Consider the following 17,342-nt stretch of genomic DNA (forward strand, 5'->3'; position numbering starts at 1 on the left):
AATTGGTGCCGGGAACCACACGGCACTACTACATAATTCATTTTTCAAAATATTACAAGTCCGTGACGACTGAGGCCAATATATATAAACTAATTGTTCTACATTTTCGCAGTCCTCTTTCAAAAAGCGTCATAACATGAAAAATATCTCTATAATATCAATAAGATTTAAAAAATATGTATTTGGTAAACAGTTTTAGTCTAGCTATAGTTAATCTCTCCAATATTTCTGGTAATATTAAAATCTTTTCTTGTCAAGATTGTTATCTCGTGACGTAATAGGTAAATTATTGTATAATAATAGTAGTTTATAGACCCAATGAAAAATACATTATACAGAAGTCTGAACTTATACAATGGGATGGACTAGTCCTGTGTAAATATTTGTTTTAGTAAATTAGATCTCAAATATACCTAAACTCTTAAATACTTACATAAGAATGTAACATTTAATTTTTAAAGCTTCTAAAGCATAAAACTGAGTATACATTGTAATATACTCACTTCAAATAATATAAATATATATTTAACAAGATACTTTAAAATGTATGGACATATAAAATTATCCGCTCTTTCCATTGGTGTTCTGTCATTATTATAATGATGTATTTTATTTCCAAGTCATGTAAAGTAGTGTTATTGCAATTATATTTTAGAGGCACCATCATTTCACTTTTATTTTATTGTATTTATGAACTCATTCTTGGGCCTAAAGTTCATAGTGCAAAATGACATAAGAAATAGTTATGTTATAAAAGTTCTAAATGTTAAGGACATTGATTGTGTTCTTAATAGCCATATTTGAGTACAGTGGGCTCAGGAGAAACGTAGACCATCTCTCCTTGGGTGGTGTACTGTAGGTGGCCCAGATATCACCTGGGCCCACTGTATAAGTTATGTTTGTATAAGTAAGTGTATGTAATTCCTAGCATGAATAAATTTTCCTACTACATTACAAAATTAAATTACATTGAACTTTTAAATTTCTTAATTAATCAATCAAATAACTTAGTGAACTATTTGCATTGTATAAACATATAGAAATGTTATTTGGGATTTTCATCCCTGAAATATGCATTTGATAAAGTATTTAATTTGCTGCTTTAATAAAATACATCAATATGTGTTGTTAAGAGAATTTGAGTGGTGTTGTGTGTAATAAAATAGAAAGTATGCGTCTTTGCAATGGCATAACTTCTTGAATATTCTTCTACTTGGCAGCGCTGTGTTCAATATAAAATTATAATTTACTTTAAACCTTCAGAAAAAAAGTGTAATCAATAAATATAAAAATAAAATCAGTAATAAGTAAAATCAATAAATATTAAATAAAGTTATATATATATATGTATATGTATATTTTACATTGACAATAATTTTATTATAATATATCAGCAAGTACAGCCACAGCAAAGCCAAGGTAAGATATGTAGTCTGAACCACACAATCAGTCGAATCGGTTCAAATTAGTGGCACTGGACGGTGACCACGAATGTCGGTAAAAAAATAAACAAAGAGACATTTAGTAGCGAAGTTTAATGATAGGACTGCCCCAAACCAATATTTATACTGGTGTTTCCGACTGCGCCTTCCGCTCGTCAAGTGCGGTGTTTTTAGGACCCTGGGTTCCGCCTTATCACGCAGAAGGAAATATACTCGTCGCCTAGTTGTATCACTGCTTTTGTTACACTATATATTTTTTTATCTTTGAATCAGTGTTCTACAATACTTATTTAATAAATAGTTCACTCTTTGTGATTGTTTTTTATATTTTTTTTATGTATGGAGACAAAATACCTGTTTGATGATCAGTAGTTATGAAAAGACGTTGGGCATATTTTTTAAGTTTAATATTTACAAAATCACATAAGACATGGGGCAGTCAAATAAATATTCATATTAATCACAATACTCAAATGTAGATTATAAAATTAATTGTGAAATATTTTAGAAAACCTTTAGATATGCTTTTTAAATTAAATCATATGTCAATAAAAGAAAGTCATAATAATTCGTAATTTAAATGAATATAAAATATTTCTTACTCAAGAGCCACTGTTAATCAAAGTTATTGAAGGGAAAAGAAAATAATAGTATGTGACACACACAGAGTAATTTGTTTTTGGTTTTATCTTTGGTTAACAGTGGACCTAAACTAATCTTATTATCTATACCTGGATTGCGCAATAGTGTAGGTGTTTACTCGTTTTTGAAAGATAAATTTTCAATTGTTGTTATGGCCTTGATGATGTAAATCCTCCTAAAGTTTATTAATTATAAATCGAAAAAAGTATAAAGTTGATGCATTTAATAATATATTTGGACATGTAGTGACAAGGGTCTGCCACTGATCACTTGTATGTGGCACATATGATGCATGCACCAGCCACGGTCGCGAATTTAATTATGGGCTGTTTAATAAATTAATGGAAAAATAAGGCTTTTTTATTTTATCGACTCCTCAAATTATATTCGATGGCATGACTTCTGGCAAAATCATTAAGCGTTGTAGAGACAACAAATGAATAAATTACACAGCAACAAGGTATAAAAATGTCCTTAAACTGACTGAAAATGTATCACCGATCCGACTATCTCGAACACGTAGATGAGTAAAACGTAATTACATGATCTTTGACTAAAAAGAAATACAGTATCCTTGTATATTGAAAAACCTATCTACTGCCTTGCCTAAGGGTGCTTTCAATTTATGCGTTTCTTGTCGGACCGCTGCCGCACGCTTAACGCGCCGCTGGTTCTATCTCGCTGTCGGGCCGCTGCCGACACCGAACGACTAAATTGAAAGAGTATTTTACAGCCGTGCGTTTTTATCCTAGTGATTTGACATTGCCATAGACTCTGACGAAGAAACATTACTGTTAGTGCTCTTGTTGAAAATCATCAAAGATAAGCAAAAACGTCGCCCCCATAAAAGAGCAGTACCGGCGCCGATTTCAATGTTAACATTCTAAAGAAAGCTTATGCAAAATATATATATTTGAACAGAGAATAAAATCATAATATTTTTTATTATTATAAAATTGTACTATGAAATATAAAAATTTGGAAAAAGAAAGTGACGTAGTGTAATAGTTTTTGCCATTTGACTATTCTACTAAGACTATCGATGATATATTAACACACAATTGGTACCTACCTTTTTCACATACTTAATCCCAGTTATGATGTTTATATTTCATAATTTGCATACAAATAAAAAATGGGTGTCGATTTAATTGTACACCGACATTTGTGAATTTTTATGAAAAAAGAGGATCGTCCGTGCGCTGTACGTTTAAGCACCGCTTCGGCACCGTAGCGATCCGACACGAAACGCATAAATTGAAAGCGACCTAATAGTCGATTTACGTGTTTACCTTGTTTGTCGAGTAGAGATATTGGAGTCTTCGAACTTTAATAGTTTCGCCATATCTGTCTTGCCTGTTTGCGATTTAACTCGGAGACTATAAGTGATAGTAAGCTGTAATTTGGCATGGGAATACGTACGTAGAAAAAAGTATTAAAAAAAAAATTTTTTTGTGTATCTCCCATACTAGTAAAGTGGAGGGTAATATTTTTCTTCATTAACCCGTCATGTGAATTATCGTTAAATAGGTATTTTAATATAATATAATAATGTAAATTGGCTTGGTTAAGATTGACCAAGAATGACACCATTTCTCGATTTAGGGATCTGTTTCTGAAATATTTGGTTTTTAAGTTTATTCTTTGGTTAGAGGCAAGTCCCCCACTCAAAGTCGGCATTCGCTACTACTGAACCCTATAATAAGCGTGTACCGACACGCACTTGACCGGTTCTTGGATCATGTCGTAGGTACCATAGACTTCTTTTGAATATTTGTCACGAGACAATTATTACCTTGTTTTTAAATTATTATGGCAAAGTCAATCAAAGTTCTTTTTATAGTTAATTTAACTGTCAGTACATATAGGAATACCCTTTTTACATTCATTTATAAAGTGATTATAATTTTAGACAAAATATTTAAGATATGCGCATCTTTAATAATATTTATTTTAGCATAATTTATTTATGGACCGTCCAAGCAGTAGATTACGATAGAAAAGATAACATATTAATGAATCCATTGAAACTCCTAGATTTAATATCTAGGGAGAAGTACCATATAACACTGAGTACAAAAGAAGGAAACTCATCAGGAAATAAAATAGACAAGCATTTGTTGGATACTGAAGAGATTGAAATAACTACAGGTACAAGATTGATTTTGTTAGTAAGTTAGTACACGTATCACTTGAAGAAGTTTTATGCAAACTGCATAAATTTCTATTTATGCATAAAACTTCTGATTGCTAACTGATGCTGATGATACAACGAGGTAATCACCTCCATCCGTCCAACTCTTCCAACCATTTAGCAATCTTAATGAGTAACCATGACCTTTTCAAGGGTTAGGTTGACCTACAAAATTTAGCCGGAAGTTGTTTCGTGCACAGTTGACTGATCCTATCAATAAATTTGCATGGTCAAAGGCGTACCCTGAGAGTCGGTCCAGGGAGACAAGCACGGGTTTCTCTCCTGTGAATGTCTAAAAAACGACTAAGGACAAGAAAATTTCAAGGCTGTCACGAATTTCGCTTAAATGTCATACAGTCTTAGTTATCAATCAAACTTCTGTACGATGTACGATAGTAATACATGATAATTCAGTCTCAATATTTTTAAATTGTTTAAGTATTTGGTTATAAACCCGTGCTTTTACAAAACCTACCAGGCTTAGCCTTAGCACGGAAATTACGTTAATTATAACGTTAAATACCTATATGTCGGCCGGCAAGTCAGGTATAGTTACTGCACACAAGACCTGAGCTGAACTAATATTAAATGCAAGTTAACTCATTAAGGGAGCCATATAATTTAATAAGTTCAAAATCTAAGGTTCAAAACGTACTTATAAAAATAATAAACAGCGGTATTTGCCGCTAATCAGAGAGACAAGGTTAAAGGATGCCAACTGAAGTTAGGGACAGAGCTAATGTGAAATTATGCGATTTTTTAGCAAAAAACTGCCAGGACAAAGACGTGCTGAAGATGCGCAAGATCTGGAGTAGATGGAGCAAATGGAGTCCTTGTTCCGTGACGTGCGGCGGGGGGACCATCGTGCGACAGCGGGTGTGCGTGGCTGGGCGCTGTGCCCCCGACGAGCGCGAGGAACAGCGGCGGCCCTGCCTAAGGTCCCCGTGCCAGGTCGAACTGATTGAAGACCAACATGAAATTGATTGAAATGGGATGCCTTGTTTAAATGCAGTATGTAGGTAAGTTGATTTAAACCAAATATCTTCTGCGCTGGAGACTTAAGTCGCCAGTCGGGTCCTACGAGTTCTTATACAGAGGAGAGGCTTTCTAAAAATTAATGATCCTATACGTAAAAGAGCTAGCTAGCCGTAATAAGTATATATTTTGACATGAGAGATGAGGCTGCTGAATCAGTCAGACCAAAGCACTTACAAGCGGTCAGGTCCATAATGTCACATTCCTACTTTTTTAGGATGTTAACAAAGTATGTAACATATCATGGGAGGAAGCAAAAAAAACGTCCGCGATAGGTGGCTTCAACTTCAAACTTTTCTAATTTTTTCACTTGATACGTTTCCATAGTGTCCATTTAATTATAAATGTAGATGGAAGTTTCACAACATCCATACGGCCAAATATATGTTTTAAATGTCAATAAGGATAGGCATAAGCAAACACAACATAAAAGCATCGGTCACATGTGTAATATAAATATTTTTATTTCTTCCGTAAATGAGCCTGCGAACCATTATCCTAGTTAGTCCATCTGCACCATGTTTTGAGTTCTCAGTACCTACTCAGTACAACGAACGTTTTCTTGGCATTCACTGTAACGCATGTAAACGAATTTTTCGTAGAAATTATTTCTTGGGAACATACCTAAGTATCAGTCTGAATTGTTCGTTATCGTCAGTGCGCTGAAGAAGCTTGTGTGTAGTGTAAGAATTAATTTTAAAATGAATGTTCTTACATCAGTCATAATTTTCACAGTAGTAACAGATCTAGTATTAAGTGAGATAAAGTTAAATTTGAGTAAGTACATTTCTGATATACGATCTACTTCGACTAGATGCAGCGTTATAGCACACGTGCAAAATTGTACGCCATCAGTGAATGTCCTCATTAGACTGGAAATTTTGCATAAGAGCGCTAAATACTATGTTGCTTTAATAGTTAGTTGATTAAATGTACATCATACACTTTCGAATCCTACCATTACAATGTAGGCAACAGTAAACTATTGTCTTTTTTACATTACATAAACACTTGGCTGGGTACATTAGTTCAAATGTTAGGCAATGGAGTAAAAACGCCGTAATCTTCTGTGATTGCGAACACTTTTGAGTTTGATTTTGTTTACCTTTATTAAATGCATTTTAATTATGATTTGTTTTTCAGTGCCTAAAGACACAACGGCAAGCGATGTACAAACGGTGCCTCCTCCATCAAGTACATCGCCAGTTCAAATACTTTTAGATAATCCTCTTTTGAATTCAATGTGGGTGTACCGGCCAAACTCCCACGTAAGATTTCATTCTATCTTCATTAATCATTAAAGACTGTAGGAAAACAAATCCAAAAGAGTAATCGAGGAATAACCTCGCTTTGAATTTAAATGTTTGGTTCTGTTCTGCTGTCAAACGAACCATAACAAAGCTTCTTTTTATGACTTTAAAGGCTGCTGATCAAAATGTAAGACGCAGATTTAATCCTCTTCTTACCGGTCAAAGTTGAGTGTTGGGGTCCTATACCTAAATATCATATCTAAAGCTGAACTAGGCTTACTTGCTTATCGAGAAACTACCAAATAAATAGTTCCGCAGACCCTTCATCACTAATCTAATCATAGGTAGTGCATCTTTAACATATTTTTATCTCATTACGTGGCCTGCAGAAACAACAACAACCTTTTCTTACATGTTAGATTGTTAGATGAACAAATTTTTCTTAGATGTTTCAAACTAGAAAATGTTACAGCCGGTGGCCCTTCAAGCTGATGATGGCGTTCAAGACCAGTTAAAGCTAAGGTCTGGCATATCCTTGACACGCCTTGCGAAAACTTTATATTATGACTACGAACCGTATTTTAAAAAGGTATCTTACATGTGATAGATATTAATTAATGCATTTATGACTTGTCTGCATTGCATTTACTATAATTTCCAAATGCATTTGCATTTGTTTCATTGTGTTTAGATTTTATTAAATGCTACTGCTATGATAACACAGAAAGAAAACACCTACCTACATAAAATGTTATGCGATCAGCCGCCCTTGCAGCGACACACTCTGAAAATTTTAAGTTCTTAAGGTTAATCTGAAGAATTAGATTCGTCTAATGCTACAGCTAGTGTACCAGAAAAATTACTATCACAAAGACGTGTACCGGAGCTATGAAGCTATGCACATCTATCGCTGAAAGAGAATGCGTTGGAACTCGTCGAATCGTCTATTGAATACGGAATCGTCGCATACCTACGCAAGTGTAGACTATCTCAAATCGCCTATTTTCACCAAAATTCTATCAAACACAACGCAACGCATCCTCGCTTAACGCCCGAGCACTCCTAAAGCAGGTCAGTAGCCGCGCAGTTTGAAAGCGGCCTGGCACCATGATGTTAGTACAAAAAAAACTCTTTCAAATAACAAAGGCGCGTAGGCCCGCGCTTTATTTTGATATGACGTATTCGAAGAGTTACTTGTATCACAACGTGGCGCGGACCTGCTTTCCTTTTTCTGACCAGATTTGTCAACTTGTAGAGCTCAGATATATATTTTCTTTCACAGGCTCAGTTCGAACCGTTCGAGACTCGATCGAAACCAATCAGGCTTGTGGCTCTGAGAAGGAACGGAAGGGCGCCATTGGAGCGAATTCGTGTTAGTTTCATAATGAAAATTTTTTTTAAAACTAGTTTTCTTTGTACCGTGTGGTTTACGGCAGTAAAGAATAGGACCACTCCATATCTTTCCCATGGATGAAGTAAATGCCTTTAAGGGGGATAGGCTTCATTTAATATTCTTTATGGAGGCGATCGGCAACCTGTCACTATTTTAATCTCAGTTCCATTATAAAACCATACAGCTGAACGTGGGCTTTCAGTCTTTTCAAGACTCTGTCTGTAAAAAGATGTTATAATACGTATGAATTTACCTATGTACAAAAGAATTCATAGAACTAGAAAAACAAATTCATTGTCAGATTATCAAAAGTAAATCACAAATAGGTACTTCGAATGTCGTTAGTAAATTACTACAATTAATGAGTAACACTCACTTCCAATCACAGCTTTCAACTTTTCCATTCGTCACTTGATTGTAGTATCTTATGGTTATGCATGAAGTTAAAAAAGTAAAATTATTTAGAGTTATTAGATACCTACTCAAAGGAAAACTATAACAACTAGGAAAGCTTTACTAGGCGCTATAAATGGCCAACAATACCTAAAAGTTCCTTCTTGTAAAACAGATATCTTTACATGTTATAGAACTACCAAAACCGATAAGATATACTTACTGTGACGGTTGGTGAGCTATGGAAGCCTCGTCTATATTATCACGTTAGTTAAAAGTTTACATTACTTAGCAGAGTATTAATAAAATTATCCTTTCTTTTTTTCTTGTTCAGACGGTGCCAAACGAGCGGGATCCTGTTATCGCTGAAATGCAATCCCCTTTTAACGAAGTAGGCTCATTTTGGTAAGACGAAACGATTGCCCAACAATGAATAGGGTTTTTGGAAGTAGTCATTTTGTTTCAGCTCCCTAAGAAAGTAATTTATTATGCTACTTTTAAAAAGTTAGTAAGTACATTAAAGGTTTTCCAATAAAATTTGTATTTGTATTTCCTTTTTCATACTTAATAATTTCCACATCGACTTACATCAAGGCTAAGTTAAGAACGGTGACAACTTTGTTTTCGTCTAGTGTAGTATCCGCCTTCGTTCTTCATGAAATATTCCAAAATTGTATCCAATTTTAACCAATAGCGTTATCGCACAAGTATTTATGCACCAATTGACTATTTATGAATTTGAGAGTTAGTTCGTTAACATTTTTGCCTAATACCTACATATACATAACAATTATAAAACACATAACCTAATCATCAAGCATAGCATTTGGTCTTCCATCTACATATGTTTAATCCATTCCTTATCGATGTTTTGATATTCCTCAAAGTAGCCACATACATACTTAAAGGAAACTACCCACCTGAGATAACCCATACCAGGAATAGCTTGGTACCGAGATTATCTGCAAGAAATCATAAATAATTATCTCGAATAAGTGCTGCTGTTTTATGCAAACACCATAATGTATTTTATTTTTTGTTATAAATACATGGTAGGTAACTAGGTACCTAAAAAAATAAAATTTTCTTCGATGAAAATAAATGGGCAGTTGCAGGTCATAAAACTGCATCAATAAAAAACTACCTACTTATAGCATTTTTCAGTTAGGCAATGTCTCAGTTATGGTTTTTTGTATAAAATGGCCTTTATTTTTTCTTATTTTATTTACAATGGTAAGTGCTGATGAACCCAGTGACACTGAGGACGATGAAATAAGACAAGCACTGTTTTTGGTACACCTACTTAAATCTGGTAAGTATTTTATCCATAGAAATCTGAATACCACAATTATATGTCTATTGTACCTACCCTAAGTGCCTAATTTATTGTGTTTTTAAGAAACTGGTTAATCTTTGACAGTAGATAAGGGAAAAGGCGTTGATAAAATTCTAATTCAAGTGATAAATACCTTTTAAGTACTATCTGCGGTATATACATACATAGGTATAGAGGTATAGTATAGGTATCTTGGGCACAATACTTGGTAACTACTTTTTATCAAGGAAAAATTGGTCGGGCAAAAGCTATAAAAAGCGCGCCTACAATCATAAGGGAAACCAAGTACAAAGGGTACTTTACATCTCCAAAAAAAAGGACTGCTCCCACAGAAATAGATCGGGACTGTTCCCGTAAGATTTGCGATAACCGACGATGTGCGCGAGCGAAGCCGCAGGCAAAAGTATTCAGTAAGGGTCAATAGCCAACAGAATGACATGACTGCCATATTCTTGTGTCTATTTTAGATTACGCAAAGATATTTTTGCGCCAAAATTCTGAAGCACCAGCTGAAAATTTGTCTACATGTCCTCTGACTACGGAAAATTCTTCATTGATTGCGTCCAGTACACCATCACTAACAACAAAGGGTTTGTAACTTAAGAATACATAAAATAATATTTATTTACTTTCTCTTTAGTTTTTTAAAAGGGGCACTTCCCCTAAACATCAAATATCATCAAAACAAACAGTTCTTTACATTAGGTACATGCCTATTTGAATTATTGTCTTAACTTGCCGTCCAATTTTTTTTTCAATATTTATTTCAGGTATATTTTTATCAACAACCACTCCACAACCTGTAGAATCTTCAACAATACCGCTATTTAAACTAGCAATATTAACTACGCAGCTCCCAACACTTGGCCCTTTACCATTCGGTGGATTTGCACCAATGTCAAAAGACATATCAATGGATGCTCAAGATTACCCTGCATATTTCAAAAGCAAAAGAAGAAACCTCAGTAAGAATAAGAACACCTACTCGAGTACCTATTTTGAGAAAATTTTCGCTTTCTTATGATTTCAGTGATTCAGCGAACGCAAACTTCGTTTGTACTCTGTAGTATGCGCCATATAAGTATTAAATTGCAGTATTAACTGAATCCTAAAAAGTTACGCGTTTAGAAATAATTTCTAACTAGGTACATGCAAAGATTCAATACCTATTGGTTGAGTAAAAAAGCATACAAACATACATATAATCACGTCTATATACCTTGCGGGGTAGACAGAGCCAACAGTCTTGAATAACTGATAGGCCACGTTCAGCTGTTTGGTTTTATGATGGTATAATGAAAAAAATTTTTATAGCGGTAACAAATAATACCTATAAACTAAGGAACTAAGAAGGACATTATCTTTTATCCCGAAGAAGGAATGTATGTTCCCGCGAGATTGTCTATGAACAATATACATATGTTCCGGACGAGCAAAACCGCGGAAAATTCTATTTAAATATACATATCGTTAATTTGTCGTGTTTGTTTCTTAGATTGATTGTGCGTATGAATTCGTGGTAGGTATTCGCGGTATAAATTTATTTCAAGATAATTAAACAAAATGTCAACGACTTGAGAGTTTATTAGATATTCTTCTTAAAAATGAAAATGAATCAAGTAAGTTAAACATTATTCTACTTGAAGGGAGAACAGACGTGATTTTAGGAGGCGTGATTTTTTGTACCTAGGTATGCTTCGATCATATATTTCGTATGAATGAATATAAGGACACAAACAAACCCCTGTCTGAGGACATAGTAATTTATGCCAACACATCTTTTCATTTCAGAAAATTTTCGGAGAAGGATGATGCCGATGGAATATTATTATTACTATGGTAGGTATTTGTGGGTAAAATAATTTAGAAAAGATTTAAATTATTACAAATATTAGTTTAGCCTTGCACCAAATGATTCGGGATAATATCATTTTAAATTATTCCGATTTTAAGTCCTTTAAACCTTTCTCTTAGAGTCATTTCCATATTTCTCATATTTTGCTGGCCTCTACTAACTACCCAATCCTGTCTCCAAAATTAATTTGAACAGTTTACTTACCTATGTAACTTACTACTTTGTGTCGGCCAAACCTCAGGAAATTATAGCGTGTACGCCCAGACAATGGTACTTATATTTTATCAGTCTAATCCGGCAAATATTTCTTCATCGCCCCATTTTTCAATAGATGTTTAATGCATTAAGTAATAGACTTAACAGTGTGTACAATGAATGTTGTACACACTGTTCAGTTTCTTATTTTAGCTTTCAATTTTTCAGATGAGCCTATTAGAGCCGGTATGTACATATATTTCTATGAATGAGCTTTTTATTAAAGTTTTTGTATAACTCAACACTTAAGTAGTAAATTATTTCATTTGAAAATTCATAGTACGAATGAAAATCTATACTAATATTATAAAGCTGAAGAGTTTGTTTGTTTGAACGCGCTAATCTCAGGAACTAATGGTTCGATATGAAAAATTATTTTTGTGTTGAATAGACCATTTATAGAGGAAGGCTTAAGGCTATATAGCATCACACTGCAATCATAAGGAGCGAAGAAATAAAAGAAAATGTGAAAAAAACGGGGAAAATTTTTCATCTTTGAGGGCTTCCGTTGCGTGCGCTGTGAAAGCGGTTCAAGATACCAAAAATATATGTATGAAAGAATTATTATCTTGAAATAATCTAAAAAAATGTCCACGACAGTATATGCCTATCTTTTAAGATTAACTCACTAGAACCGTTTTAATGGTAATCAAATTTGGTTGAAATAATGCATTATTTGTTAAGAGTTGTATCAACGTAATAATATTAATGTTTATTCAAATAAATGTGTTGTTGATAAAGAGTATTTAATTGTGAACAAAATTTTCTTTGACATCACTTAATTTCAATGAACATCTTAGAGGATATAACAATTTAAAAATAACACCGATATAAAATTCACCCGCGCGCATGAAATGCAAGGAAGAGAGGAGCCTACCACGCCACTCGGCTCAGCAATTTTATATTTTCCGTTATAGGTAGTTATTCTACTTTTTTTTTGTTTTGTGAATCCCAATTAATATTATAAAGGCAAAAGTTTATTTTCTTTTTACGCGTTATCTACTGAAGCAATATTCTTGAAATTTTGCGTATAGATATAAAACTTGCTTTAGGGCTGGGCTTCATTTCCGTGAAAATTCTAGAAAAATGCCTATGTCACTTCTATTCTATATATGCGCCAAATTTCGTGAAAACAAGTCCAGTAGCTTTTGAGTATATTCGTTACAAACATACGGAAATACAAATATTTTCTCTTTATTATTTGCGTGGACTAAGAACAGTCTGGAGAATTAACAGTCTGACGTCGGGTACTTTTCATAAATGCCACAAAGGCAACAGCTAGTGTACCTATAAAATAAAAACATTTTATATTTTTAATTGTCTAGCTCTGTAAATGTTTTACAAGAAACCTTTAATTACCAAGTAATTAAAGGTTTCTTGTAAAACATACTATACCTATATACTTACCTTTTTTCTTTTTTTAGTGTACAGACGCAGAGGAAATCTGATGCGTTATAAAAACTTTCGCAGAATGAGTTCGAACGGTACGTAGTCCTTTTCACCACACGTCACAACACACATGAATAAAGAATTCAATTTATTTCAAACATTACATATAAATACATTATGGGGTATTAAATGATTTACGTACTTAATATTTTGACTGAAACGGATAGCGAATTTTTTTACATTTTTTGTCTGTCTGTCTGTATCTGACTGTATGATTAAGATTCGACTCGAAATTTACGCGGACGCAGTCGCGGGCATCAGCTAGTTACAAAATAAAATAAATTGAGTTAGATTCATTGCACTAGTCTTGAACTTACTTTTGGGAGATCCTCTCTGTTATTTTGGGCATCATTGAAGCCCTCAAGGATGAAAAATTTTCTCTGTTTATTTTCACATTTTCCATTATTTCTTTGCTAATTTTAATTGCAACGTGATTTTTTTTTATATTTAAATTAAGGATCATACAAAACCGTGCAGTGTAGTTCCCGGCACCAATATAAAAAAAGGAATAGGACCACTCCCTCTCGTTCCCATGGATGCCGTAAAAGGCGACTAAGGGATAGGCTTATAAATTTGGGATTCTTCTTTTAGGCGATGGGCTAGCAACCTGTCACTATTTGAATCTCAATTCTATCATCGAGCCAATAAGCTGAACGTGGCCTGTCAGTCTTTTCAAGACTGCTGGCTCTGTCTACCCCGCAAGGGATATAGACGTGACTATATGTATGTATGTAGGATCTTACAAAACATTAAGTATGTAGGTATTAATTTAGCATAGCGAAACCACTATGGTTTGAGATTACACTAAGAATTAAGTTTACCTCAATCAATCATATTACAATATATAGAAAAAGGAAATAACCAAGAATTGGACAAATACATATGTTTTTTATTATTTGGTCGCTTATTAATTATGGTTATGACAATATACATTTTTGATTTGGTCATCTATTTTACGTGGAGTTTTGTTGCTTCGATCACAGACAGTGGCACGTTCTCAGTATCTGTGCCTGATTCGTCCGAATCTTTAACAGGTGCAGCTGAAATCTCCTGTTCTCTGGATCTAGCAGACATAACAGCAACATTTTCATTGTTTGTAGGATTTGGTAGTTCTGACAACGCAGAAGGTGCAAATTCCTCTTTAGGAATAGCATCTGGGTCATATGGATATAGCCCTGTCGCGCGAAACCCACTCGTAATGTTGCTAATGGTCATGCATTTCGGCCACACTTTTGAGAGAATGACATTGAAGCTAGTCTTGGTTACTGTTCTTTCGGTTGACGTATTTAATATACTCTTGGTCCCAGTGGTGCTCAAAAGAACGATAAACAGATTTGTCCATGGGCTGCAGTTCGTGGGTAGTATTTGACGAAAGACAATACAAACTAATACCACATCTTTCACCTGCGTCAACAATGGTAAAGTCCAGGTGGCATTTGGCACCGTCAAAAACGAGAAGGCATGGTCCTGCGGTTTTGAATTTTTGCAAATGATCAATGAACGCAATAAAGGTCTCCGTCGTCATACTTCCTTTTGATGTCATCCTTACCAGAGATCCTGGTGGTAAATTATCTTGAAATTCAGACTTTAGCCTCTTGCCTTTAAATAATACCACAGGTGGTATAGCAGAACCTATAGCATTCGCGCAGCCTATCACAGTCACACTTTCAGCATTCTCATTTGCTATTTGGTGAACTATCTTTTTTCCTTTCGCTGTCAGAACTTCTTGCTAATGATGCAAAGATATGTGACAATTCTTCTCATCGATATTGTATATGTTTTCTGGCTTATGTTCAATCCAAAGTTTATCCAGCACGCTTTTGTATTTGGAAAAGTGATCACCAATAATATCTTTAGATATTTTATTTTTGCGCACGACCTGGATTCATCATCTGTGCTTTGCGGTAGTTCAGGGTGCCGTTTGAGAAATAATCTCAACCATTTCTTTCCAGCAGTATTCTTGGCATCGTTGAATGAATTTGGGATGTTCTTAATTTTGCAGAATAAATAAGCTTGTATACGCAACATTTTAGGAGTTAACGGCACCCCAACATCAGCTAAACGTACAATTCTTCTGACAAGTCCAGCTTCTTGTTCTGGAGGTTAAATGGCTGACCGAACTAGCTTCCGGTCAGTGGAACCACTCTGTAAATGGTTACGTATGGTTCTTCTTGGAACATTGTATCTGGCTGCAGCAGCGTACGTGGATAAGATACCCCTTTCTACCATTTATGACGTGCGCTCCGCGTTGTGACTGTTTTCGACTGCAGGTTCCAACACGCTCGCGGCAAGGGCCGTTTGCTGTGTTTGTGTGCATGAGGTATTGACAGCGCACACATCTACAAACAATGGCGGCCATTTCATTTCGCAAGGCGGGAAATTTAAAAAGTAGGCCTTATTAGGCCCCAGGCCTTATTTGGGTCAGGTACCTTATACCCGTTTAATAAGTTTAAATTTAGTACCTAAATCACCAGATCTACCTATAACATATTATCATATTTTCAGACAAAGATAATAACTTACCGGCGAGCAACTCCGAGTCATCGTCCCTAAAAGCATCCATTTCTACTAACGCACTTGCAACGAGCTCTAAAATACCACCTTCTTCAGCTCACGTTTCATCTCTGATTCGTAAGTTTGCACTCCATAAATTTATCGACAAAGCTATTGACAACACGATATAAATACTGATTGAGATAAGCGTCGGTAATCGAATCGTAAGATGCCAAAATAAAATGAGAGAAGCGCTATAAAAGGCAGATTCAAAACCTACCTCGCCCATGTAAAAATAACTCTTCCGAGTTCTAAATAAGTTAGAGCACTAACCGTTGCTCTTACGGTGAGGAGAAACCATCGTGAGAAAAACTGTGTTGTGTAACCGCATGATCAGATATGTGTCACCGGCTAAGGCTGCGGAGGTCAGAATAGAGTCGCTTTTTGTAAAACCTGACTAAACCAATCCAAGGTCGTAGTCACAGGTGCACCCTGAAGCTATTTAGAGAGGTGAGGATATAATAACCGGGACTAACGCCTTAAAAAAGCAAATAGGTACTTGAATATATTTTCTAGCACGATGCATATAATCGCAATTCGCTCTATTTATAATAACTTATCGGTAATACAATCGGTAGCGTAGTGCCTACTTTCTTACTTTTATCGCATATACATATATGTATTGCTCTTCGACCAATTGTATTTGTTAAACGGTCTATATTTCTTTATTTTTTGGTAATATTTATTCTTGATAAGTATATTTGAAAAGTACCTACTTCACTACTTATAAGTGCACCAAACAGGCACAACTGTCATTCATGTACTTAGTCGATTTTCCCTGCAGAACCTATCTATGTCTAATATAAAGAGATAAACTTTGTTTGAGCATATTTTCGGAAATACTGAACCATCACGAAAATTTTTTGAAGGTCGAAAGGTACTTTCTGTCTGTCTGCGGGTGTTACATGCTATGTACCATAGAACAGATGGGCAAAGACGTTAATAAACCTGTTCTATATTCCCATTGCAGGATCAACGACTAACGCAAGAGTAATAAGTGGAAAAAATATGCGTAATGATAAACTAGATATAGTTACACAGGACGAAGTTATGCCGCAGATCGCTAGAGAGTTGTATAATGAATTGAAGGAAGGAGATCTGACCATGAAGCCATCAACCAGGGGTAGATTAAGAACAATTAGTATTAAAAGCAAATTATCAGCATTAGTAAAAACATATGCAGACACATTCAAGAAAAAAGGAACATTAAAGGTTTATTTGGATCACAGCACGCCCCTACCTATCCCTTTTCCTGAAAACAACGCTTTTTGTTTCATGAACCCTAGGAGCTCACTTTGCGGAACTAAAATTTAACAAAAATAAATACCTACTTATTTAAGTACATACTTCAACCATTAGTTTTTTTTAAGCAACCTAATCTTGTGTACCTTATTCTAACTAAACTCATACCACCATGGGATATCTCAATAACAAGTAGAATAGACCGAAATTTCTTCTTTGGCCATTAATGTGGGATCCGACTATACGACAGACGGGTGACTGTTGACTTTTCGATTCGACTAATTCGATTTTTCCATAATGACC

The 17,342-nt window shown here is 34.8% G+C and overlaps 2 protein-coding genes across 3 annotated transcripts; both read left to right on the plus strand.

The window, feature by feature from the left end:
• Positions 1–5,156: 5,156 nt before the first annotated feature.
• On the plus strand, positions 5,157–8,944 carry LOC106133754 (uncharacterized). 2 transcript variants are annotated; one of them, XM_060953489.1, is made up of 5 exons: positions 5,157–5,297; positions 6,457–6,581; positions 7,036–7,152; positions 7,846–7,935; positions 8,684–8,944. In XM_060953489.1, the coding sequence occupies exons 1-5, from the start codon at positions 5,285–5,287 to the stop codon at positions 8,756–8,758; spliced, it is 420 nt and encodes a 139-aa protein (XP_060809472.1). In that variant the 5' UTR covers positions 5,157–5,284; the 3' UTR covers positions 8,759–8,944. The 2 variants fall into 2 exon arrangements, with proteins under 2 accessions (XP_060809472.1, XP_013189039.1); XM_013333585.2 differs by lacking the exon at positions 5,157–5,297 and adding an exon at positions 5,945–6,090.
• A 635-nt stretch (positions 8,945–9,579) lies between these two features.
• On the plus strand, positions 9,580–17,130 carry LOC132903972 (uncharacterized). The gene is made up of 6 exons (XM_060953748.1): positions 9,580–9,661; positions 10,153–10,275; positions 10,456–10,650; positions 13,220–13,279; positions 15,750–15,875; positions 16,768–17,130. The coding sequence occupies exons 1-6, from the start codon at positions 9,580–9,582 to the stop codon at positions 17,109–17,111; spliced, it is 930 nt and encodes a 309-aa protein (XP_060809731.1). The 3' UTR covers positions 17,112–17,130.
• The last annotated feature ends 212 nt before the right edge of the window (positions 17,131–17,342 follow it).

This window comes from Amyelois transitella, chromosome Z (assembly GCF_032362555.1).
Source record: "Amyelois transitella isolate CPQ chromosome Z, ilAmyTran1.1, whole genome shotgun sequence".
Taxonomy (NCBI): Eukaryota; Metazoa; Arthropoda; class Insecta; order Lepidoptera; family Pyralidae; genus Amyelois; species Amyelois transitella.

Bases quoted from the DNA above. Each gene is read 5' to 3' on its own strand.
- LOC106133754 (XM_013333585.2), top strand. From the start codon at position 6,015: ATGAATGTTCTTACATCAGTCATAATTTTCACAGTAGTAACAGATCTA. The intron at 6,582-7,035 runs GTAAGATTTCAT...AAAATGTTACAG, and splicing joins TGTACCGGCCAAACTCCCAC to CCGGTGGCCCTTCAAGCTGA. The intron at 7,153-7,845 runs GTATCTTACATG...TTTCTTTCACAG, and splicing joins ACGAACCGTATTTTAAAAAG to GCTCAGTTCGAACCGTTCGA.
- LOC132903972 (XM_060953748.1), top strand. From the start codon at position 9,580: ATGGTAAGTGCTGATGAACCCAGTGACACTGAGGACGATGAAATAAGA. The intron at 9,662-10,152 runs GTAAGTATTTTA...TGTCTATTTTAG, and splicing joins GGTACACCTACTTAAATCTG to ATTACGCAAAGATATTTTTG. The intron at 13,280-15,749 runs GTACGTAGTCCT...TCATATTTTCAG, and splicing joins TCGCAGAATGAGTTCGAACG to ACAAAGATAATAACTTACCG.